Source organism: Cyanistes caeruleus, chromosome 1, assembly GCF_971803275.1.
Source record: "Cyanistes caeruleus chromosome 1, bCyaCae1.hap1.1, whole genome shotgun sequence".
Lineage (NCBI taxonomy): Eukaryota > Metazoa > Chordata > Aves > Passeriformes > Paridae > Cyanistes > Cyanistes caeruleus.
The window spans coordinates 75,233,282-75,259,923 of record NC_141701.1 but is presented as its reverse complement, the minus strand read 5'-3'; the positions used below and the strand labels follow the sequence as shown (position 1 = coordinate 75,259,923).

General features: G+C 39.0%; 1 protein-coding gene across 2 annotated transcripts in view; it reads right to left on the bottom strand.

The window, feature by feature from the left end:
- TRIO (trio Rho guanine nucleotide exchange factor) overlaps window positions 1-26,642 on the bottom strand; it is a 246,637-nt gene that overhangs the window by 11,870 nt on the left and 208,125 nt on the right. For both annotated transcript variants that reach the window (XM_086898024.1, XM_086898033.1), the window contains exons 35-48: window positions 23,165-23,457; window positions 21,401-21,571; window positions 16,284-16,379; window positions 14,002-14,150; window positions 13,248-13,314; window positions 11,714-11,817; window positions 11,045-11,114; window positions 9,482-9,571; window positions 8,776-8,868; window positions 8,142-8,192; window positions 7,844-7,921; window positions 6,654-6,845; window positions 5,567-5,744; window positions 3,975-4,744 (exon numbers count right to left, since the gene is read on the bottom strand). In XM_086898024.1, the coding sequence (XP_086754150.1) occupies window positions 3,975-4,744; window positions 5,567-5,744; window positions 6,654-6,845; window positions 7,844-7,921; window positions 8,142-8,192; window positions 8,776-8,868; window positions 9,482-9,571; window positions 11,045-11,114; window positions 11,714-11,817; window positions 13,248-13,314; window positions 14,002-14,150; window positions 16,284-16,379; window positions 21,401-21,571; window positions 23,165-23,457 (2,402 nt within the window). The remainder of the gene's footprint in view (window positions 1-3,974; window positions 4,745-5,566; window positions 5,745-6,653; window positions 6,846-7,843; window positions 7,922-8,141; window positions 8,193-8,775; window positions 8,869-9,481; window positions 9,572-11,044; window positions 11,115-11,713; window positions 11,818-13,247; window positions 13,315-14,001; window positions 14,151-16,283; window positions 16,380-21,400; window positions 21,572-23,164; window positions 23,458-26,642) is intronic.

The following is a 26,642-nucleotide window of genomic DNA, read 5'->3' as shown; positions in this document are numbered from 1 at the left end:
TTGTTTAAAGCTGCCTGTGTCTGTTTATCTTGTGAATTAGTCTGATATTTGAACATCTTCAGGTACTACTGCTGCACAAATTTATTCCCAATACTGTCACTCAATATAATTTCCTTTAACTAGGAGTCAGTTTATTAATAAATTTCAACTTGTCTTCCTTTCAAGCTCAGACACTGAACCTTGCATCTTCATCAGGCGTCAAAACTACAGTATAAGCACACTTTTTCACGGTCTTGGAAGTTCAGTTGCAAAATCATAGCCATTAACTCATAATCACTGGAAACTCAGACAATGAAATATATGTGTAGTCTTTCCTAGCACTACCTGTCAGATCTCAGACACTGGCCTTCTGCATACAAAACGTGACAAGCTACAAAAGAACAAAACAGGGTTTTGACAGCATCTCTCAAAACGACAAGACTTATCTCTGGTTGCATCTTTATGATCAGGATTATTCCTTTAAATGCAGAGGATGAAGTAAATTACTGAAATAAGAAATTATTAATTTGATGGTCAAAATACACCCACTAAACTATAAGAATCCCTTCTAATTGATTAGTGACTAAGATAGATGAGCGTTGCTCCCTGTTCATCACACACTCTCAACTACTGTTCATGATTTTGCTCATTTCCCCAGCAAGCATTTGTGGAAAGCTAATGATAGCTGAGAAGATGCACATTCAAAATTATATTACTTTCAGAACAAAATGCCTTCTCCTGACCATGAACCTAATGGAAATCATTATTTTTCAAAAGTAAGACTTACTGTGTTCATTTGCATCTGTTCCTTATATGAGGTTCAATGAATGGAAGTATAAAATCTATTATCAGATTACACAACCTACTCCCTCAGTAATTATTCCTTTCATGAAACAAGTTAAAACCAAAGTGAATGGCCTATTAATGATGTGGCATGAAGTGTGTGTGCGCCTGTCTTTTGTCTCTGTTCTTCCAACTGTTTCAGGTCACTCAGTGCCAAGGAGTTCAGCTCACTGTGCCTCAGTAGAAGCTGAGCTGAAGGAGGAAATGAGTACCCATGTCCTGGTAGTCCTATTGCTTATAGAGCAGAACTACATTAGTACCACTCATGTGCTAGCAGCCAGTGGAAAGCTTGGAACACAGGATTAAAACATCTTTTTTTTTTTTCTCTCAAAACTGTCATATATTTCTCAAATACTGAGGAGATGCAGTGGGGGTCAGTTGACAGCATGGTGCATTGGGAGCCCTGAACACTGCGTTCTCTTGCAATCTGCTAAAGGCCTTGAACAAGTCATTCCATCTCTCTGTGCCTGTGCTTCTCTGAAGACTCTGGCTGAGAAACAAAGACATTTGGAATGGAACTGTCTCAGATTACTAATTCATAGCATGTTTAACACCCTGATGCTTGGAGTGCCAGTGACTCTGTACATTTTATTCTAGCTGGACTGTTATATTCAACTGAATGACTCAAATCAATTTTGCCATATTAAAATGATGAAGCATATGCTACTAAAGGAGAAAGATCTCATTGTGGATTGTTACTCTACTAAAGGACATTAATTGCAGATGCTGTATTTTTTTTTTTGTGTTTAGAGGATGGCCTGCATGGCCTTTTGTATTATTAAGTCCTTTCTATGATTCAGACAAATTGGGAACAGCTGAACCAAAGAAATTAAGTCTCATTTTCAATAATTACTTAAATTAGGATGACAACTTGCTACATTCTTTTACCTAGAGGAAAACCAACTCTATCAGAAAAAGCAGCTTTTGTTGACTCCTTCTTTTAAGACTTAGAATGGAAGATGAAGGGAAGTTGCAATATCAGCTTAAGCCTCAAACCTTGCCCCACACCCTATTCCATAACATACTGTCTCTTAGTATGCAGCAGAATTTGTGTAACTGCAAGACTGACCTTTCTATAACATAACATTTTTTTCTGACATTTAAGTCTTGAAGGATCATAATAAACTCTGAACATTTCTTATGTTCAACAAGGACAGTTAAATCTGTTAAACAAACAACTGTCTGGTAACTACTAAGTGACAAATGTTCTTGAGAATGTGTTTATACCAGAATTCATTCTCACCATGGAAAGATAGCCTTTCCCTCTGCCTTCCAAGGAAGTAATTATTCTTGCACAGTAATGTTTTCTTACTGAAAGTACTTCTGGTTGTCACTGACCTCAACTATGGGATTAGAGAAGAATCGACAAACAAAATGTAAAAAATTTCCCATATTCTCAACTAGCAAAACTGACTCCTTTTTCTTCTTAGAAGTAATTTTTCCTTAAGTAATCGACCATAGCCATATGTGCACGTGAATATAAATACACAAATGGTTATATTAAAATAAACCTTCACAACCCATTTTCTCCAACTTATTCCATGTGGTGTGAAATCCTGCTGCTTGGTCTAGAAATGAGGTTATAAATGAGGTCTTAAGGCTCATTTCAGATTTCAGTTACCAAATGAAAGAGTTATACAGCTGAGAACATATAGCTGTGACACAGACGGCATGCGTTCCAACATTACGTTTTACAGTGAGATAAAAACAAGCAACGGTGTCTTTGCTGAGATAGTATCAAAATCCAAATGTTTTGAAAACTCAGTGCCATCTCATCTTTCTCTTCCTTTAATGTCACAACCTCAATTATTATTATCCCAGTACCACCATCTTGATTCACATACTATGCAGTAAATGGAAAATGCTCAAATTTCCCCAGATTTTGCATTACATTACATCACATCACATTTTGCTAGACTGAAGATAAACACAAGACAAAGCTAAACCAAGTAAAAAGCTGATGGAAGATCAGGATGAAAATATAAAACATGCAAAGCATAATTTCTTCTCTTCTGAAGCTATTATAAAAGTAAGTATAAGAACTGAGAAGTCAAGAAAGCTTTGTGTGTTAAACAGTTCTATAAAGAAATGCATGCATTTAAAAAAGGTCCAGCCAGTTAGGTGATTTGCAAAACTCATATTGCATATCATTTGTGCGAGAGTGGAAAAACAAACATTCATAAACACAATGCTTAGTGAAGAGAAAAATCAAACATGAGTTTAAAAAGAAAGGCACCATAACCTGCCTACCACATCCATGGCAAATGCCTCAATATTTTTTGCTTTATATTTGCACATGCCCCCATCAATGCTGCTGCTTTTCTGGTGGGTGTATTAGAGAGAACGTAGATTCTGTTGATGGCCCAGATTTCTGCACACACACACCAAGTGCACACTAAGAGGTTGAATCTCCAGAAACCCAAAACCGGTTCTTCTTACAAAGGAGAAAAGACAAGTGGAGCGGGTAATTGTTTTGGTTGTAGTAGAAGTAGGATTATTGTCGCTAGGTTTTGTTGGCCTATTTTGAGTGGATTGCAGAAAGTTTCCTTGATCAAACACAGGATTTAAAAAGAGATTGATGTACAACAACTAAGGCTGAGAGGGGGAAAAAATAAATTAATAAAAAAAAAAAAAAAATCAAGCATCCCAGGGAACGTAGATGTCTCCACGAAGTTAAAACTCAACAGGACAATGATGGCAAATTTGTGCGTGAAAGGGAAAAAAGGCCCAAGGCAATCTGCCAAAATCCTGAAGTCAGATTTCAGTGCTGGTGCAATGCATACCCCAAGGTGCTCTGGCTGCCACACTTCAGCATGTTAATTATGTGCCTTCAAATTAGAGACGAAAGAAGCAAGGACAGCAAGTTAGTAGGTATAGCCCTGTGATCTATATTTTCAGCAGAGGCAGAAATTGCATCTAATGTTAGCAGTTGCTTTTGTGTCTGTATACATAGCCATGTTCCACATGTATACACACACACAGGTAGACACTCTTGGTTTTTTAATGTGCAGAAGATATCGGAACAGTTGATTATTTCAGAGCAGTACAGCACCGGAGAGCCAGAAGTTAGTACGGAAAATGATGGCAACGCACAGAAGGGGACCATGTAAGGTTTTAGAAGAGCTCGCAGGACAGAGGTGCTCCGCTCTTACCCCATTACTCTGAGTGGAGTGAACTGACTGCTCGCTGGTCGAGGAGCATGTGCTCATGCGATCTGTGTCCTTGCTGTGTGAAGAGTGGCGGTGGACCTGCCGCTGGAGGGAGTCATTGTCCCCAGGGAAAGTGAAGGAGCCAGGGCGGCTGGCAGGGGATGCTGGGATGGAGCTCCAAAAGGAGCCCTTCTGCAGGGGGCTGCTGGGTGGAAAGGTTTCCTTGCCAAAAGGAGAAGGGAAAGTCGTAGACAGAGGAGAGTTCATTGGAGAGATGGCTCCTGGCCTCGGCTTCCCAAGTGTCAGTGATCCTATGCTGTTTCTTGTTCGACTGTCCTCTGAGATTCCACGTGAGTCTTTCTGGACTCCATCAGCTGAGCCAGAAATGTTTCCTGCTGTCTTCCTGGGACTTTCAATAACTTTCATCTTGGGAATCTGTTCAGCTTCTCTCTGAGGACCATCCGGCTCTGCACTGGGAGGGTGCCTGTCTGACTGTGTCAGGCCAGTTTCTAAGGGGGTGTCGTAGTGTGGCAGGGAGTGATTGTGAATGGACATACCTGACATCTTGTCTGCCTCTGCTTGGGCCGAGGCTGCAGAGGAGACCAGGACTGGGGAATGGTGTCTGACAGGCTGGGGGATCCGGGATGGCCGGCTACGGCTGGAGCTGGGGATGCCACTACAGCTGCTGGGGCCGCCGCTGTTACTGCTGCTGCTCCCGCCGCCGCCTCCACCACTGCTGTGGTTCCTCTGGTACTCGATCGGGGACGTCAAGGCTGCAGTGGGGGCGAGGGGGGAGGCAGTCAGGGGAAAGGGGGCAGGAAAGGGAACAGGAACAGTTTAAAACAGACATGTCTATCGGCAAAAAGGGGAGTGCTGTTCAAATAAATTTCCTTAGCAGTGGAAAGGCGCCACAGACTTCAAGTCACTTTTCTGTATCTAACCTTCATGACCTGCTGTATCTACCTATATTAAAGATTAAAATCTGAAACTAAGAAGAAATGTTTTCTTCTAGGATCACACTGTCAGTCAGCAGCCAAGTTGTGAAAAATAGGTGTGACTCCACATTCTCTGCTTGTTGTTACACACTACAACTGTTTAAAAAAATCTAGGTTGGGACAATAACTGATTGATATAAAAATAAAACAAGAACTTTCTAGTGTCACAGCAGACAACACCACCTTCTATTTTTCTCCTGCAGAATGTTGTTGCTACAGTAAGATGCGACAACAATGCCCAGCAAAATAATAGAAGCAAAACATATTCTGAATAGATGCTAATTTCACTTGGGTTTAGCCTTTAAAGGCTTGCAGTTGCTCAAAAAGGGTACACAAGCTCTCAACGGATGGCACCTATCTTGATTCACTCCTACAAAACATTTGGAAAATTTCACCAAGAGAACACCATGTAAATTCAGACTACCACTCTTATAATAAATGCAAGCATCTGTTCTGAAGCAGAAATGCGGCACATATCCCCCCAACTGTTCAGTATTAGCTCAGGAAAAAGGCAACTTGCAAAACATTTCAAAGCCAAGAAAAAAGAGATGAGAGAAAAGTCATCCAATTACAAACTTTCAGTAAAAGAAAATAATTTACCATTTAAAAAGTTGCGCTGGTTTTCCAAAATTTGGTTAATTTCATGGATCCATAACTGGCGGACTCCTGGACTGGCAGAATGCAAAACAAAGGTCTCCGTGACATCACCCGTTCTTGATGTTAGTGCAAATTTACATGGATCGCTGTCCACATTTTCCTCCAGGGAAAGGCAACTCACCTTCATGAAAAAAAAACATGCGTATTTTATGGGAAACATACCTTTAAAATCTCTTTATTAGGAGCTTAGAGTCAGATCTTCAAATGATAACCACTCATTCCTTAGTAAAATAATACCATGAAATGAAGTTACTTAATTCCAGTAAACTACAGCTTACTGACACACTGTGCCTGAACAATCTCCAGCAGGTCAGCATGGCCCAATGTTCTCCATCCCTCACTTTCCTTACAGATTAGTTAAAATGCTGACTATGAAGCTTCCGTCTATGAAGCTATGGAACTCCTTCTACCACTGCCCCTGACCAAAGGCTTTAGCTGCACATACAGCAATGCCTTGGACCTGGCTGCTCAGCCAGAGCTATAAACAGCAGGTTCAGGTGGCAGGCAGAGCACCAAGGTGAATTAGGGGAAGCAGGGTCCACCCAAAATACTTCATGAGGGCTGCTGAGCCCTAATATTATCAGGACTTTTCAGGAAAAGCTTGAAGTGGGGAAACACTTTTTTTATTTCAGGAAGAGCTGACATATCTGCAGTCACACAAATGTTATCTACATATTTGGGTATCGGAAAGGATACAAAAAGAGTTTTTATCTCTACTTGCAATGTGGTATACTCACAGCACAGAGCTGAAAACTAAACTTTGTGAATAACTTGTCCAGCACTTTGTGCCAGAGCACCTGCTTTGATATGCTTCACGCAGGAAGCATCAGAGTACTGGGATCCAAAGATCTCCACTTAACATCGGAGTGAGAACAAATTTGGTGGGAAGTGATTCCAGGAAATGACTTGTACCTTACTGTGCTCTATGATTGCACATCTAGATGTCACTAGTGACTGACCACAGAATGAGAAACTGTTACCTTAGCAGAGTTTGTGCAGGAGACACAAGAGACTCACACACAACAGTTACCTTGATACTGTTTTTAAACAAGAATCCGGGCATGGAGAAACCTTTCTTTTTATCTAGCAGCTCACTGAAAATGACAATCTGCTCAAACAGGAAGACCCGTCTCTCCTTGCAGCGCGGCAGAAGTCCCGCATCCTGGTCTGTAACCAAGAATGTGTCCTGGAGCAGGAGCTTACCCTGGGCTACAATTTTACCCTAAATACAGAAGCAAGAAAAAACACATTTAGTGAGGTTCTTTTTTTCTTTCCCCAATCAACCTTTTTGAGCACATGTTCATGACAAATAGCTTTGTGTATTTCCCACCTTCCAACTGTCATTGACCATTACATATTCTCTTCTCCTCTTATACATAAGATATTCTTGTGCTCTTTCTCAAAAAAAAAAAAAAAATCAAAGAAAAAACAACAAACAAAGAAAAAACCTAACCAACCAACCAAACCGACCAAAAACCAAACCAAACCAAACCAACAAAAAGTCATAAAAAACCAAACAAACCAAGAAAGAAACAAACAAAAAAAAACCCTAAAAAACCCCAAAACAAAACAAGCCAGACCAAGCCCCAAAAATCCACTCCACCCTTTTCAATTCACACTGCACTTTGAGGCTTGGAACACTAAGGTTTTCATTTCTCTATTCTGAATAATTCCAACAGTTACTCATATATTCTCCCAGGGTGCTGAGTAGCAGTAGAATTCAGCTTCATGTCTGCATCACAGAATACAAAGAGCTTTGCAAGTAGAACGTATGACTCTGGCCTGACTGTTGCATCCTGCTTCAGTAGCCAATTTCCATCTCTTCTAGACTTAGCAAGTCAAGAAGGGCTACAGTTGCCTCAAGTACACGATTGACCTTAGTGACTCCTCCTTTGTCTACACTACTGAAGTCAGGTCTGCTCACCTGCTGATAAACTGATTATTTCACTATTTTGCAAGCCTTTAGCCAACAAGGGAAGTGTAGGAAGACTAGCCCTTTCTTGATTTTGCAGAAGAGCTTACCTAGTTTGACTGACATAGCAGGTATTGTTTCCCAGGAAAAAGTCCTTGGCAGGGCTAAGACTTGATTTTTCATTTACTGCTTTTTGCACCAGCTAACCAGATAGTGAAGAAACACTGTACACATTTCTCCCCACATTACTAATGGTTAATTTCTAGAGAACGTGACAAAATCTCTAAGCAAAACTCCAGCCAACTTACATCAAATCCTTGCAGGCGGCCAACATTCATCATGTCATTACACCGTTTTGGTACTATACACATGACCTCTACAGCTTTCTGTTCAAGACAAATAAAAAGTCAAAGCTTTATTTTCCAAATGAGTTAGCAGCATAAAATTTCGTTTCATTTTATATGGTTGCTTTAGAACAGAAATGCAAGAAGTAAACTCTTATAATCACTTTCTCAGGAAGATCAGAAAAGGAAAGTGACTCTGCCAAAACAAGAAAAGTTCAGAGTTAAAAGAATTCGTATCACTAAGAGAAAATGTCTTAAGTACCTCTAGTTCTGTTGTGTCAAGATTAGCTTTTTTAGAATACTTGAGGAAGTCCTGAAAAAGAAAAAAATCAAGTAATATTTCTTTTCTCATAAATAATCAATGACAAATCTTAGAAAATGTGAATTTGATAACCTTTATCAGACTGTGGTAGACTGCAGAAGACAACCATTTGAATTTAGCTCATACTAACAAAACATATGCTAAGGCAATGACCTCTGTGCTATTTGGGGTTGCTCTTCAGTAAACACTTAGGTGATATTAAAATGATCACAGCTGTAGCTGGAGAAGCTGTGATGAGTTCCAACAACTTGTATCATGTTTACATCTGAAAACAGTTGGGAATTCCTTCTCCCATTTCTATGACACTGGCACAAAATTTTAAACATTTTAATTCTAAACATTTGGTCTTTAGCTACTAAAAGAAAAAGCAAATTTCTGCCGAAGCCATCTTCTGTAATTTTTATAACTATCTGAATGTGCTCAGAAAATAATCATATGGCATTGCTTAAAAATCTGGGTTCTGTAAGGGAAAGGGGTGGAAAAACAACAGCATTAATTAAAAAAGAAAACCTATCTGTTAACACATCTATAACATATCTATTAACATAACTCATTCATCTCAACATCACTTTACCTTCAGTAACAGCTGGTATTTCATAATTCTCTGAACAGGTTTTATTAGCAAGTCCGTGAGCTGAAGTCTGTGGCCCAGGCGCTGCTTAAGATCCTGAGAGTTGTGAAACAAACATTTTTGTTTGTTCAGTTAGAAAGATCTTTGTTTTGTTGAGTTAGAAACACAGTATACATATCAGTATATAGAGATAAATATATATATAAACAAGGATATATCAGTATTAATCGTCATCACACCAGGAAGTGGCAAAAGTAAAAAAATAATCTAATCTTAGTTAGCAAAAACTGTAGTCCTTCCCCTTATCACCCTTCCTCCCAAGGTATTCCCTTCGGCAAGCATCTTTCATCTCTTTCTTGACACGGCTTTAGAGTGAAATGCAATTTTTCAGTCACAGGTTGTATACAGCCTATTTCCAGCAGTGGTCTCTGTTTATCCAGAACTGTCATTCTATATAAAATGCACTGGTAACTGCCTGGGCTAAGGCTACTAAAGATAAGACTCTACTGGTTAATTATTATCTTATGCCTAACCTTTAGCTTTCATCACCAGGAATCTGCATCAGATTTGAGAAATCAGAACAGAAATGTGTTGAAGAAATGGTAATTTAAAACATTAACAACAGTATGTGCTGCATATTTTTTGGCTTTTTTTCTGGTTTGATCAACAGATTTGGTAATACTTAGCCTCACATATCTCACAAACTTACCTCAAAAAACGTATCAATGTATTCTGAGACAATGTGCTCAGACTTTGGTTTGTTTTGGCAGTAAACTATGTACATGTGCAACCTTCTCTCCTAGAGGAACAAAGATACAGAATGATACATCATTATCAAGAAAAAAACATGCCAGATTGAAATTGAGTATTATTTTAAGAAGTACAGCAGTTCCAGTGTATGAACTAAAAAAGACCCCTTTAGGGAAAAAAAAGCAGTTACATATTTACAGATCTGAAAACAATTTCTTTGGGAACATAATTATGATTTAGAAAGACAACACAAGTGAAAAAAATTCCCACAGCTATAAATCCTTCTGAATGACAGATGTTCAGAGATGCTCAGCAGGTCCCACAATAAAGTTAAGCATGGAAATGGTTATATTTTGCTTTTACCAAAAGCCATGGAAGATTTGACAAGATGATCCCGCAGTGATCCCTTCCAAACTCAACCATTCCATGATTCTGTAATGAAGTCTTTAAAGTACAGTATTTTTCATTCTATTTTAATAATCTGATGATGATGATGATTATTATTACCTCCTCCTGTTTACATGTACAGAATAGTTAGGGGAAAACTTTCATGTCTTTTATTTAGTATTGGCTGTCCTACTGGAGTTTGGGTGGGGATGTAGGTGATGAAGCCTGGAAATGGAGGCATTAGCATTTTTTAACTCTGATTCTTTATCTTGTGGCATGTGCTTTTAACACCAAAGCAGCAGAAAAAAAGAGAGGAAATAACTTCTGCCTTTAACATTTATTCTTGATTACTGACATTGATGGTTAAGAAGTAAAGACACACCTACTCAAAAATCTTTCTTATCACTTTGCTAGGATTTGTTTGCACTTAGGGGCTTTGCTTCCCAGAGACTTACAGAGTACTGACCAGTAAAGATAAATGGTAAGAAAGAAATGAAAAAATAAGATGGAGATTGGAAAGGACACAGGACACAGATTAAGAACAGGAACTGAATCATTGTGTTCTAGCTGATAGGGTTTTGCTAGAGGATGCTGTAATAGCATCACAGCTTGCCTTTCCATCTGGAGTGGTTAAGGTGCCTTTCAAAGACAACTCAATTACAAATAATACCAGGAGACAGTAAAACAACAATCAGAAACAGGGAGAGCTACTTCCTACAGGTTTCCCACTTTGCCAGTGACAAATTCTTAGAAAGGGAAAGGATACAAAACTAGAACACGCTCAGACTGGAAGGAGAATGAGCCTCTTTCCTATTTGTATTTCTTATATTCCATGCTATTGCATGGATACCTGGGATTAGAAGGCAGGTATCATATGAAATGATGATTCCCTTGCACTGAAGTGTAACTGAACAGAGAAATGGGGCTCACATTCATGTTCCCTCTCCAGAGGAAGGTACTGGGCACAAAGACTGGAGCATTTACTGATTCTATTTATAAGATCTTAAAAGCAATCTCTCCACCTCTTAAAGGCGAGGAACATTGTACAGCACTGTTACCTGTGTTGTACTTTAATATACAAACATGTTGGTCAGTAGCAGCAACAGAGCTTGACAACAAAGACATTTGCACTTACATGTTTAACAAACAGGGATCCCAGCTTTTCTGGATCTTCAAGGCACTTCTCCAACTCTCCTAAAAAGAAGCTGAACATAAACACAATAAACAGTTCTTTTTATTCTGACAGCACACATTATAGCAACAGGTAATTGCAAGGCAATTGGTCTTACTGCAAGGCAAGATACTTTGTGTCTCCTATCAGCAGCTTTAGATGTTAATGATGTCCAAAATGACAATGTTAACAGTGTAACACTTCAATATATTTTTTTTTAAAGGATATGCTGAATCCATGCCAAGATGAAGAAAAACCCTGGCATTCACTAGCAAAATTATTAGATTTCATATATATTGATTGAAAATTTTCCCCTTCCTAGTTTGAATGTTTCAGATGCTAATATTGCCACACTAACCACCACTAAGAAATTCTTTAGACTGTATTGTTAGAGAGAAAGCAGTCTACAAAGTTCTATCAATGTTACAGATCCTCAGCTGAAGTACTTGCTATATATATATATACACACACACGCATCCTTCTTTAAAGCAAATCTTCGCACCAACTTTTGTAGTCTGAAGATACATTTTCTACAAGTCAAAGCACAAAACCAACTGCATTTACCTTGTATCTGAATATCAGAGGAAACAATTCCTAAAGTCAGTCTAGTATTTTTTTAGGTACAATACGTACTCTCTGTGCCAGTCATAAATCTGGTGGATGTTTCCAAATACAATCTTGTCTTTGCCTTTCATATCATCAGGTACACCATCTTCCTTCATAAGTGCCATATAACCCTGCAACAGTCCAAGTGAATTCACTGTGAATATTCTTACTTAAGACAAAGCAAGTTGTCTTTTAAGCCCCCTTGTCCCAGAAGCGGTCCAATGGCAACAACTTGCTTGGGACACAAAGCCAAACCTGAAAACTGTTCTATAACACAGCATAACATAAAGCACAGACACAAAGTATCAGAGATTGAGGTGAGGCTGCCTACACAACAGCACTAGAAAAACTAATTCACTCTGTCTAATTTAGCTTGTGTGCATGGCCTCAAAGCATGACAGAACCTTCCCCAGCCCCACTCCTTACTGCCTGAAGGAGCTGCAAGGCCTGGCCAAGTGGGGCTGTTCCTGAGTAAATGTCAGAGCCACTGAAGTGGCTTCTGTGCTGCTCTGCTCTGTGTCTCTTACTTCATTCACAGTAACACCACACCAAGGTGCACTGAGGAGGAAACTGCCCATGGGACTGTGCAGTATGAGCAAACCAAACACAAGAAAGTTAGAGAGCAATTCTGTTAGCAAGCATTCTCGCTGCAGTAAAGCTCCTCTGACATTTTCCCATAATCCCATCTTATTTTTGGTTTCTACACAGCTGTCTCACTAAGCAATTCTACCATGTAGTTAGACTGGGAGTGTTTTTAAATTTTCTAAAATTTATGCAACTCGACTCCTTTTTTCCAGCCAATAGTTCTATTCCTAAGTAGCCAGATCTGCTTTTGGTTTTCCAAGTATATATTTTGATGTCCAGCATTTTCACCAGAAATTATGTTGCTATTTACAAAAATACATCTATTCACAGACTCCTAATGAACCCTTTAAATAGCGTAAAAACACTATCATAATGCTGCTCTTTCTTTCCCCCCCACCTTCAAAATAGAGTTTAAGAATTAAACTTTATTAGGCTAAAATTCACTGTCATGCTCATTCCTTTCTACTCTTCTAAATGCATTTTGTTGGTAGTTGCAGACTGAGGGGAGATATGTGATGTTATCTCATTTCACAGCAGGGAAAGCTAGGAAGTCTAAGAGAAGCCTAGTGGTAGGAGAGGAAGGAGGACTTTCAAATCTTGGGTAGCTGCTTTGTATGCTGAGGTACAATGCTTTCTTTTTTATGCTATTTTTTTAAATTGAGATGTGCTAAATAAACCCACTATCTACTAGGATAACATTAGGCCAGAGGTAGCGATTTTAAAAAAAAGGCAAAAGAACTACACTCCTCAAAAGAACAATAAGGTGAACACAGTAACAGGAAAAAAGGAATGAAATCTGATTTTGTATTTTAATACATTAAAACCTACAGGAGGGAAAACTCAGCATGTTAATTTCCACATTTTTAGTCTCTTCTTTTGTTTGTTTGAAAAACGTAAGTGAGGTTCAAGCTGCATAGCTGGTTAGTAAGACATTTTAAAATAAAAGAAGAGATCAAGAGAATTAAAACCATCATACCTCAACTACATAGCCCAGATCTCGCACATAATCTCGCTCTGTTTCCACTAATTCCTGTAAGACATAGCTACAGTGGAAGGAAAAAGGTGAACAAATATTAAAGAATGAAACAGATTTTTCAAGATGATAAATGACATACATACAGCTTTTTCAACATAATGCAGTCACATATCTTTGACAGACAGAACTGAAATGGAAGAATTAATGTACATTGGTTCTTAGATAGATACTGCTTTGACGTTAAAACTGGACAAGACTTGCTTCTGTTTATCTAAAGTCAGATGTTTTCTTAAATGTGACATTAAAATGAAACATTTAACTATTGTTTAAAATAAAATGCTATTATGTCTCTGGTCTGGAGACTCTTAGCTATACAGATGGTTATTTCCATACACATGTTTAAAAAATCTGAAACCAGGCATGTTTTTATTCCAGCATAGTAACAGTTTACTACTACGTAGAGAAATTAAGCATGGGTTGGAATAGAAAGAGGGGAATGACCATTTTTTTAAAGCCTAATAGACTTTTGGACATTTAAAGATCAGCATCTTCCCAAATAAATGAGAGTGACATGCAACAGAAGTCAAACACAGGTATGACTAGAATTAAAAATCACAATTGAATGTCACAGAGAAATGTGACCACATGCTTGACATTTAATACAAGTCCTCCCACTTTCAAACTAACAGCTTCTGCTGCCAGTTCAAAATAAGCATTTTTATAAATGAATGAATGAATAAATAAATAGTCTTACTGTCGTCTTTTTAAGGAGCTGGATTTCCTTTCCTCCATCTCATCTATGGGTGATGAGGAAGATAGAAGGGAGTTATCTGAAGGGTTGAAGGATGGACTGCTGCTGTCACCTTGATCTACCAACAAGGAACTTGGACGGTCCTCCAGAGCCTGAGGAGGTATTCAAGACAGTCAGCAACAATGATTTATTTCTCCTTTATTCAGAAGACACGTTGCAAGCCACTTTATATAGCAATCTATGGGAGATCAATTACTTTAATATATCTTGGCAAAGCAAGTCATAAGCCTCCAGGAAACCAGGCAACAACATGGCTTTCCATGATAACTGAGACTCTGAAGCACATTTAAGAAGCACATTTGAGATGTCAGTCTTCTCTTCACAGGAAAATAAAGGAGTTGAACTGCTTTGAGCAGCAATGGATGAAAGTCAGAGTTTCCTGCTCATGATGCAAGTACTTCTATGGTGGGAGCGACACAAATGTGTCCTCATTGCCAGAGATTAAATGATACTTGTCATATACGACTTCTGGCATATACAAGTTACTTCCAACAATAAATAGGACATCTTTAAAGGAGATTTTTATGATGTCACATTTTCAACTCAAGAGAAGTGGTGTTCTCTGTCAGACGTTTTGTTTATCTTAATAACTAGCCAAAAGAGTGTCTCAATTAAGAAAATAATGGCTTCTACACTGCCAATGTTGTTTTTCAGCCTGTTCAGATCCTAGAAAAGGGCCCCTGTATCCTCTTCCACATACACTATCTTTCTTGCATGGACTCCACAGGCTTCTGTTTGTATAGAAGTTGAAAAAGCAACAGGATATAATCTATGAAATAATCATCGTATTTCTTTAATTCAAGTCCATAATCTTGGATCAAGCTACAGATATGTATCACATTTTCCTTGCATGTGATACAGCCTTATTGGAAGACACATCTACTTCCACTGGGGTGAGGTTCAGCTATAATCTTTTTTCTTTCCCTGCAAAAAGTAAAAACCAATAATGATATGACTTGCCCAAAAACCAGGGGAAGCTGACCCTTGGCTCAAACTATGAAATGAGAACATCTCCCATATGCATGGATCATTAAGTTATATTCACTGCTAGGCAGCCTGAAAGACACGTGGACTACCAAACTTTCTGTTTACAAAAGACTGTTGAATTTTCCCATAGATTACTTTGCATTCACCCTTCTGGTATAAGAGAAGTAGAAAGAAAAGTTAATACCCAAGAGAGTATAGTAATTATTTTGTGCAAAAATGTAGTTTTCTCTGAATGAAACATAAAATTTCTAGTTCTGAAAGTCAAAGCTGTTTCAATTTAGAATGAACCTGGGAAATATCAGCCTCTGATAACATGGGGCTGCCATGCTGCAATTCTTTGTAGTTTTCACAAAGGTACTTCCTGTTGAGCCTAAGAGAGGTTATGCTGCAAAAGCTGTATTCAAAGATTTTGAGGAAATCCAGAATTGCTGTGGAAATCCAGAATTGCTGAGGGACCTTTTGAGACCATATAGTCCAATCTCAAACAGGGTCAGCTGGAGAAGTTTTTCCCAGACTGGGTCAAACTGGATTTTGATTACAAAGGGCCTTCCTGGAATTATGCATATAATATGAATCTTCAGAAACATGAAAACTTTAAAATATGTCAATGACGATCTTCAGAAACATGGAAAATTTAACATATAGAAACCTTAAAAAAGCTGACACAGATTCCTCCTACTTAATTTGTTAACAAGGATGAAGGCACTAACATGCAAAATGATCCCTTTAGTCTTTTACTTATTTCTCCATTATCCTGTTGCCTAAAGAGCAACTAGATAACAAAAATGTTTCTGTAGTTAGAATTTCCTGCTTTACTGCTGAGCCCTGTAAGATTCGCAATAAATTTAGTTTCAGGGATTCTTCTCACAAAGGTCTACTAGTCTAAGACCCTGGGTCTTTGCATTCATCCTACTAACAGGACATTTTCTTTTTACTAACAGGACACACTTAGTAAATTTTCTACCATCATGTCTCTCTCTCTCTCTCTCTCTTATTTATTGCTTTTTCCTCCTCTATATAGCCATCTACTTATTCAACAAATGCTTTTACAAAAGAGTGTGCACAAAATTACTCCGTTCATCAACCCAGAAAGTGACTTTGGAAATAAGATGAATATTATTTTTGAAATAAAGCGAATTTTGGGAGTCAATGTAAAACATGCAGGTTTTCTTTGAATAGCAGGCTGGGACTTGAAGACACAACTTCTTTAGTCACATGCACCTTCTGGTCAGTCTCACCATTTTACTTTTGACGAGCTCTTCAATTGCACTGACGAGTTCTGCAGCACTGGGCGTCTCGGAGCTGGTGGGCCGCACCAACAATCGAGAAGATGTCTGTGCAATGACACAAAGGAAGGAGAATCACAGAGTTAGCCCGGTACTTGCTCAAGGATCAAGAGATTCCTTCACTTCTATGTCAGACAAAGGTACCCAATGGGCACTGTCAGTGTCATGTAACATTAAGATCATCCCTTCCAACTTGAGCAGCTGGAGTTGGAAGTTTCAAGTAAACCCCATAGAAGTTAAATGCTGGGATAAAAACTCCTGCTCCTACATGCAATAGTAGTCGAGGAAATACAATTGCTGATAATTCCTGGCAAATACCTATGAAGATTGCCTGAGTTGACTCAATGGACAGCAGTTTGTTAACCTATTTTATTGCTGCTTAAACAAAGCAACAACTGCAGAACACTAAGAGAAATCAAGAAGACTTGAAATAAAGGAGGAAGCATTATTATGTTACGAAAAAATACACCAATAACTCAGGGGCATTTACTTTTCTAAAAGAGCTGGAGTATATTGCCCAGATTCAGATGGGAAATTGAGCTCACCATTCCTTGTGCCATCCATTTTTCCCAATGGTATGTGTAGAGCACAGAAGATCTCTGGCCTCATAAGCTATAAAATGCCAGTTTATAGATACAACTGAAGGTAAAAGGTGTTCACAGCAAAGGATTCTGGGAGAAGGCCGTTAAATTCAGCCTCAGTAATTTGCAAACAGAGTTGTTTGCATATTACATTTATCATTTAGAAACTGGAAAGTGGAAACAGGGTGTAACACGAACTGTATTTCATATTACGAACAGTACAGTGAACATCACGCAGGACAGGGCAAGCTGTCCTGCAAACATTTCCAACAAACCGGACAAAGAAACTGTACGAATAATGACTCAACACAGGAGGTTCTGCTCAAATCAAGCAAGGGTGTAACAAGACTCCCCATAAGTAAACACATAAAAACCCCAAAACAACACAAAAAAAACCACAAACAAAAAAAAACCAAACCAAAACTAAAAACAACAACAACAGAAAAAAAACCAAAAACAAAACCAAAGCAGATTTTAGGTAGTTTTCCTTGTATTTGCCTTATTTGGAAAGGAAAACGGGCTGGGTAAGCAAAGGAAATACAGATAACTTTAAACGGAAAGATACGGGAACTGAGCCAAAGCAGAGACAGAACACAAGTCAACATAATGCTGCATCAGAGTTTACAAAAAGAGAAAACAAAAAGTGAAAATAATTAGTTTCATATTAACACAACTAGTCTTGAAACTTTTAATACTGCTTATCCAAAAATTAAATGCAAACAACTTGTAAACTGCCACCAAATGCAAATCCATGACGTGTGCAATGATTCTGCTGAATGAAAGAATGCATATAGTGCGCAGATGAGCTCTTACGGGAGAAAATGGTTGTGTTATTCAGTGCTATTAGACAAATCAGCATGGCCTAGCACATGATGTTTGCATGCACACCAAAAACTGTGCAATCCCACAAGCTGGCCTGTCTTTTAGGCAATTTACATGCTCCTGACATCTGACTGTTGACCAGGTTTTCCACAGCCATGCCTGTATGTGAGTTTTCACTTTGGATGCAGAGCTCAGCTTTGTCTTTAAAAACACTGCTAGTGTTGAAATCAGGTTCTGGTTCTGGTCTCTTTTATTACTCTGTTGGGGTATGTGTGGTAAAACTTCAGAACTGTGATTTCCAGTGTTTGTGGTTATATTACATATTATCTGAAAAAGAAGGAGCTGCATAGATAAAACTCCTTGCTGATTTTCCTGATGATGTACTCTGGGAGCAGAATACATCATTTACCCAGAAAAGAAAGGAAAGCTGGAGGGAGCAACTGAGCTCACACAGGTATGAGAGGCTGCTAGGGGCCCACAGCAGACTAAGAAGGGAAGGAGAAACCCAGCAAACAGCGTGTTTCCAGCACTGAGCAGGAGCTCTGGAGAGGAAGAAATGCTTCAGGGAGGCATAGACAAATGCCAAGTCTCTTGAGGTCACAGAAAGGAGGAGACATTCCTAGGGATGTGGAGTAGCTGAGCAGCCCAAGAAACCACCCAGCACGGCAGGAATGTGAAGAAGGATTCCGCCCAGAAGACAGACAACTGGGAACTTGTTTGCAAGCCTTTTATTAATCAGTAACTCCATCAGTAGAGCCAACTACCTTCTCCTGGGTAAAACTTTGCTCTGGCTTCTCACTTCTGTGTTCCAATAAAGCATTTACTTTAGATGCTGGAAGTTGGTGCTATGTGGACTTCAGGGAGGCACACACAACCTCCCAGGATGCCCCATGAGGGGACCTTTTGCCTCCCACCATGAAAGACAAATATTGCATGGTAATGACGCATTGCAGAGGAATCATTATTTACATGCTTTGGAAATTATGGTATAATGCTAACTTCACTAAGTTTTAACTTCTCTGAACTCTTCTCTAAAGGTAGTTTCAGCTACTTTAAAAACTGTCTGTCCCAACATGTTTTTACTGAAGTGGGTGCCTAGTAAACTTTTAAGAAGTTGTGCTGGTTTCGGCTGGGGTATAGTTAATTTTCTTCACAGTGGCTGGTATGGGGCAGCATTTTTGATTTGTGCTAAAAAATGTGTTGATAATGTAGGGATGTTTTTGTTATTGCTGAGCAGGTCTTACACAGAGCCATGGCCTTTTCCCATTTTTTGTACTGCCCTGATGGTGAGGAATGCTTGGGAGGCTGGGAGGAGACACAGCCAGAATAGGTGACCCAAACTGACTAAAGGGATATTCCAGACCATGTGGAGGGAAGGAGGAGGAAGGGGAAGACATTTGGAGTCTCATTTTTCTTCCCAAGTCACCATTACACCTGATGGGGTCCTGCTCTCCTGGAGATAGCCGAACACCTGTCCATCCATGGGAAGCAGTGAATTAACTCCTTGTTTTGCTTTGCTTGTGTGAATGGTTTTTGCTTAATCTCAATGTTTTCTATCTTTTACTTGACCCATTCTCTCCCTGATCACACTGGCAGGGGAGTAAGCAAGCAGTTGGGTGGTACTTGGTGGCTGCTGGGTTTAAACCAAAACAGCAGTGAAAATAAAATTTGTTGAAGATGGAAAACTACTTAAAGAGTCTTTCTTTACTGTGGTACATGTCTAACTTTGCACCAGAAATACAAAAGTAAGCAGACACCAGCTTACATACATATCCCTTCATGTAAGTGTTCTTGCTATGTAATGGGGTCAATAACAAAACTACTTTTTCTGTGGAGAAGTTCTTATAATAGTTGTATATTAATTGTTTTCTGTCATTAAAGGAACATGCAAATATGGCAGCTCATCAGCAAGAGCTTAAACATATTTTCACCAACATTATTTTCATCTTATTTCTAAATCTGAAATTGAGATTATTCTAGTGAGAAAACATTCTCTCAGCTCTGAAGGCTGGCTTAGTTTTGCTTCTTTTGTTTCAGGAATATTTTCCAATATATTAACTCTTCAACTCATATGTTACACTTTGTCAATTCAGAAAATGTGTAGGAATTGAATACACACAGTATAAGAACCAGCCATTTTGATCCTACAAATGATAGCTTCAGGGATGAGTGAGATTCCTACTGAAAGGCAGTGTTTTTAGAAGAAAAAAAACCAAGAAAAAATAAATAAGATCCACTAAAGTTATGAATAACATCTGCACCATTGAGAACAGAGAGCAAGCAATCCCAAAATTCACTAGCAATATTCAGTGCTGTAGATTACAAAGGTTAAAAATTTTAAGCAGCAAAATGGCAAGAAAACAATAATGTGCATATTTGCTGTACAAGTCCAGATTACTTCCATTTTAAACCCCTCTATTTCCAGACTTGACACTTGTCCATTAAATGTCTGATCCAGGTTCAAAACTGAAATAAACTCTCTTAATGTATGAATAGCATAACATTAAAGAAAAACAGATTATTCACAAGTAAGATTTTCTTCATGCAGTTACTACCTACATCCAAAGTTTTATTACCGGTTCAAAATTTTTACCTTCAATTTTAATGCATTTTTGTTAGTGAGAAACAGATGGATTATGTGCTGGTTTTGGCTGGGACAGAGTTAAATTTCACAGTAGCTGGTATGGGGTTATGTTTTGGATTTGTGCTGGAAGCAGTGTTGGTAACTCAGGGGTGTTTCAGCTATTGCTGAGCAGAGCTCACACAGCACCAAGGCCTTTTTTGTTTCTCACTCCACCCCACCGGTGACAAGAATGGAGGGGGGGGACACACAGAGTTGAGAGAAGACACAGTCAGAACAGCTGACTCCAACTGACCACAGGGATATTCCAGTCCATATGGTATTAACCTCAGCACATAAAGCTGGGGGAAGAAAAAGGAAAGAGGGGACACATTTGGAACAATGGCTTTTACCTTCCCAAGTTACCACTACCCATGATGGAACCCTGTTCTCCTTGAGATGGCTGAGTACCTGCCTATCTATGGGAAGTGGAGAATGGACTCCTTGTTTTACCTTGTTTGTGTGCATGGCTTTTGACTTTCCTATTAATCTGTCTTTATTTCAACCCGAGAGTTTTTTCACTCTTTCCCTTCTGATTCTCACAGGGACAATGGAACAGTAACTGTGTGGGGCTTAGCTGCTGGATGGGGTTAAACCATGACAATTATTACCCTTATTTGGTAATTCCTTTCTCTTAGGCATCCCCCTCTTCCTCCCCCCATCCCCTGCTCCAACAAAAAAAAAGCCCAAACAAAAATCAAGAATAACAGAAGGTATGATTATAAAACAATTGGACTCTAATAACTAAAAATGGCATCAGCCAAAGTGATGTTAATTATCCTGTGAGCACAGAAAGCAGCACATTTCCACATTTAAAGTACTAGCAGAAAAAATTCTACATTTGTGCGTTTAAAATGGAGAAGGATTTAATTCATGTTCTTTTCATAGAACACCCTTTTAAAGTTGTCTATAGGGCAAAAGGCATTACCTCTGCCTACCATGAAGCTGTATTATGTACATTTTCAAGACCTTTGGAAGCAGAAGAAAGATTTGTGCAAACAGAGGTTATCTCATCATGTGAAGCCTCCCCCATGTCCTGGTCCTACCTTGTCATCTTGTGAGTCAGGCTGCAGGAGACTGTGTTGCTGAATTGCCATGGGAGGAGGAAGCGGCACAGCATCTGCTCCCTCTTCACCTTCCTCCTCTCCGCAGCTCTGCATGCCTGAAGAGGATGACTTGGAAAGTGTGCCACTGCTCAGCCCCTCGTTCCGACCCCTCTGTAAATAACATCAAGATGTTCAAGCTCTGTTATCTCAACAGCATGAAACTTGTTATCACATGCTCATTTTAAGTCTATTCTGTAGTTTCAGCCCTCTCCCAACAAGTCAAGATGCTCCTACAAACACTCCTTAATGGAGGGGGAAAATGCAGATGCCAAAGACATTTTTCAATGTGTGGTAAAAGCAAAATAATTCAAATACTAAGAAAAAGACATTCAGATGAAATTTACCACAGGAAAGTGTTCTCAAAGCCATGCTTGCTTTCCAAGTTCAGTTCTGTAAAGAGAAATCTGTATCTCTCTGAAATATATATCTTGCTCTACCAAGACTTCTAGAGTACATACAAAAACCGTATTAAAATATGAAGGATTTCATCAATGATCCTTTCTGTCCCCCACGAAGAAGTCTGATTTCAAGTACCCAAAGTTTTATGTGCTGATCTCACACGATAATTTATCAACCTTTACAGGAAGACAGCATAGATGGTTATTGTTTTTCCCTGACTTCAAGGCACTGGCCTTAAATTTTTCCCTTGACTCACAGAACTGCAGAATAACAGATACTGCCAAAACGATGTTACAACTGCAGCACAAAGGGTCTCTTTCTACAGCCTGACATTCAAGGTCAGAGGTCAGTATTCATTCCTAACCAACATCTCTCAATTCATCATGCTGCCAAGTCTTCAGTCTTTCCTTTCCCTACACATACTGTGGAACTTCACTAGCGTTCCATGTAGAAAAATATGTTGGGAGGAAGATAAAAACCAAAAAGCAGCAATAAATAAAAACTTGGGCAACTGAGACCACTTTTCTGTATGGTAAGTACCAAAATCAACAGTCAGAGTCAATCTAATAAAAGGGAGTAACATGCACCCAGCTGTGCTCTTGGAAGCAGTAACACGACATTTATTTCAGCCTGAACTATAGGTTTGTTACAGAGAATTTGGCTCTTCTCTGCACCTAACTGGAAGCCAGCTTTGTTCATACATGAATTCCAGACTTTGAAGGAGAGGCACATGTTTGTGGGAAGAAGGGAAGCCCTCAGTAGATGTCCTTGGTGGTAAAATTTGGAACAGTTCGCAATTTCCTTCTCTCCAATGAAAATTATTTGACTAGTGGTAACTAGCCTGCATTGAAGAGCCAGTAATTTTCCTGTGCTCTGACTCTTATGCAAGGTGTAATTAGAGCTTTAAGCAGTTAAGCAGCTCTCCCTACACTCCCTGATCCATCAACAAAAAAAGCAAGGGAAGTACAAAATTACCTGATTATTCACAGATCTTGAAGCACCTTTACTCACAAAGCCACCTTCCTAATTAGCATAAGACAGTAAAGCCAAAGGACAACTTTTTATTCTCCTGTTTCTCTTTTTAAATCACAGGCACTTCACAGAGCTTCACTAACACTCTCAGAGGGCACAAACTGTCCCTGGCACAGAACTCACGCAGAGTACAGCATTCAAGGATGAGCACAGGGCATGTAACACTTTGCTCCACTGCTGGATAGTCAGTAGACGAGGCAACCTTCACCTGAAAACATTTAGTTCCTTGAAAAACATACACAAAAGTCTTGGGAAGCTGCCTTGAGCACTTACCTCTTCAACAGTTTCATCTTGTGGGGTCGCTGCACTGTCATCAGAGTCCTTCTGAGAGCCTGCATCAGCACTTTTACGGACCTCTCTGCTTTTCTTATGCTTGTGGGCCAGTTTTTTGACATGCCCATCTGCCTTCCCACTGCTAAGGCGCCTCACAGGACTGGTGAGCCATTTCCTCAAGGTGTTTCCAGGGCGCTTGGGGCCCGGGGAGCTTTGAGCACCGATCATATGGGGCTGAAGCGATGTCACGGAAGCGGGAGGACTAGCATCATTGCTGGAGACCGAAAGTGAGTCTGGAAAAAAGAACAAGGCAATCACTTTAAAGCTAAAGCACTGTCAAGTGAGATACAAATGGATGTATGTAATAATGGATATGGTACTTAATTTATGCACCAATCAATGAGATTTTTTTGACGTAACCTGGCCTTTAATGATATCGCAACTATCAGTGTTCATGCTGCACATGGCTGTCCATGCATAAGCACCACTGATGTGTTTAGAACAGTCAAGCTTCATTAAGTCATTCCTGCTTCAAATATAATTCCTACTTCCCACTGCTGATGCTTATTTGATAGTGAATTATACTTTCCATATGTCATCTAACTTTATGGAAGGATATGCATGTTTTATCTTTCAATGTTTACTGCTTTGAGCAAAGACATGAAGGGTAACAATAATTGCCTCAATGAGATAAGAAAATCATTTTTCAAACACCAAATTTAATTACAAATGCTCCAATTACTTTTGTTATTTATATATTTCTCCTACCCTTGGGACAGAGGGAAGAAGAAACCAGAAGACAGTTAAATGTCTGTCTTTTGCTTAAATTTTCTGTGAGTGTTGGCTTTGCTTTGTTTGTTTCTTAAAAAGACACAAGCAGTGTTTAAAAGCCCACTTGCTGGAATCTCAGGATCAGCAGTAGTTCTCAGCATGACATACTTGAAGTTCTGTAATGAAACAAAGGATACACTTTTCTCAAGCCATAGTTTAATGTGCATGAGGTCAAAAACACTTTCCCACTAAGGTTCCTGTCACTTGACCAGGACTATATGCTTATAATGAACACCCACTGGTTAGCTATTGTGAGACCAGATTTCTTCCCATGCAGCAGAATGCTGTTTCCCTAAAAATTATCTTTTCTTTTTCCTTTTTTTTTTTTTTTTTTTTTTTTGGGGGGGGGGCGGGGAGGAGGGGGCGGTGAAAGGAGGGGTGTGTGAAGTGGGGACCTGGAAACATTCTTGTAACATTACTGTTATAAATCCTGTCCACCACTAGTGTATGAGCAAGACTATCCTAGGTTGTTAAATATGGGGGTTTTTTTCCCCCTGTGTATGCACTTTTGCAGACAGATAGTTTACATAAGGATGACATAAATAATGTTTTGTTGAATGTTTCTCCTGCTGGGAGTTATATGCAGTGCTCGTACTCCTTCTTGAAGATTGACACAGATGTTCAGATCACTTCTTCTGGCAGGTTTTCCCTAAGAGGTGTATTGTCAATCTGACCAGAGATAGTTTGAACTTTGTGGAATAATATGCTGCACTGCTACATAATATTGCTACATTGATGTAGCAGAACATTTCATCAGAAACATCCAAATGCTTGGATCCACATGCAAATATGTGAGGTTGTTCCATTTCCACAGAGCACTTAAATGTAAATGATGATTTTGAATGGAGATGGGGAAAGAGACATAAAATGCGGATATAAAAAGTTAGGACTTTTTACTTTTCCTTCATGTTCAAGCTGTTTCACAAAGGGCACCCTTTCTTTGGAATCCAAAATGTGATCTATCATGCTGTTTATGAAAATGTTTTTCTGTTCCCATAAAACCCATGGCACCATTAAGATACATCAGCTCTGATGCCAAGAACATTTGTAACTTATACACTATGAACACATACATAATAATTGCTGTTAACCACCACTTTAATCATATTTCCACAAAGCTGAAGATAAACAAATTTTATAAAGCATACTTTCAGTCTAACAAGCTAGCTGCTAATGCTTTAAATCAAGTCACATCTTGAATGGCAGAATTATTTTCCAGCAACGGCTGTAGCTATTGTGAGCATAGGTAAGGAGGGTTCACATGGTGCCAATAACATGGCTTCAAGGTTTTAAGTAAGGGTATTAGCAAAAAAGCAGATGCAAAGCAACACTAACTGTCTTTGTCTCTAAATCTTGGGAGAGCAGTGCTAAGAACTGCTACATTACTTTCTTGCTGAAGCAGAAAGCATAAGGAAGAAATTAATTATCTATAACAATGGTTTTCAAGTTGCAAACTGAGTATCCCTCAAGGCACCAGAATTACTGCTTAGGGGTTCTCAGCACATATGCAAGAAAAGCAAGCCTACTAGCCATCAGAATCCACATCATGACAGATTTTCAACTCTATTTAAAAAATCCTGATCTGCTTATTAAAAAAATTCCAAGCAAAACTTGCAACCATCTGCAAGCTCTCCACAGGAATCCAAACAATCTCCTATTAAACATCTGTAAGAATTTGGTTTGACTGCTCTTTCACCAAACTTATCTTTACCTTTACTGTATCATGCATTTTAATTATTATCAGATGTCTTGTTCTAGAAATCACAGCAAATATCAGCTGATGGGTATTTCAGTAAATAACCTTCTGCTACTCTGCTAGTGGACTGTTGAAGATGAGAAAATAGTGGTGTTATTGTAAACAAGTTTCTAAAAGCACAAACTAAATGCCTTGTTTCCAAAACTCCTAAGCTTGAAGAAGTTGTAAGTACTCAGACAATTTTTGCTTTCATTTGTATATAGTTTCCTTCTCAATAACAGTTCATACAAGGTTCTTCCATGCAAATAAAATAGAGAACATTCACTTGTTTACATAAGAAGAAAAAATTAAGCCTGAAGTTCACCCTGTACTCTTTTGTATTTTTATATCTGTTGCATTTCTTTCCTTTGCAATTACTCCTTTCTAACAAAAAGGCAGCATGGTGGTGCAGTAACTGATTGCATACGATTGACTTTTACATAAACATGCCTATTTCTAAGCATATTACATCCCTCCAGTTAATAAACTCCTTCTTTTTATAAAGTGTGTTCCACCTCCTCAGATTTTCACACATCCTTTTGACAAACTACACTTAGCAACTACAGAATTTCTTGTAAAACCAAGCAGTACAGGACAGAGGCCCTGAAACTGTGGAAGGCAAGTATTTTTGTCTGACTGTACTTGTGCTGTACCACTCCTAACTCTTAACCCAATTCAGCCAAGAGTTTGTGGGCAGGGGGAGGGAAAAGAGCATGGAGAAATAAGTACACTCTGCTCAAGCAGAGAGGATCTAAGAGACAAAACAATGTAAGTCAGACATGTTCCACAGCACATACTTCACCCATATCCTCCCACACAACATTAGTTTTCTTTTGGCATGCAGCACGTAACTGCTTCTTATCTTCCCTTCTGCATGACTTAATATGAAATCCTTACTGAAGTATTATTAGG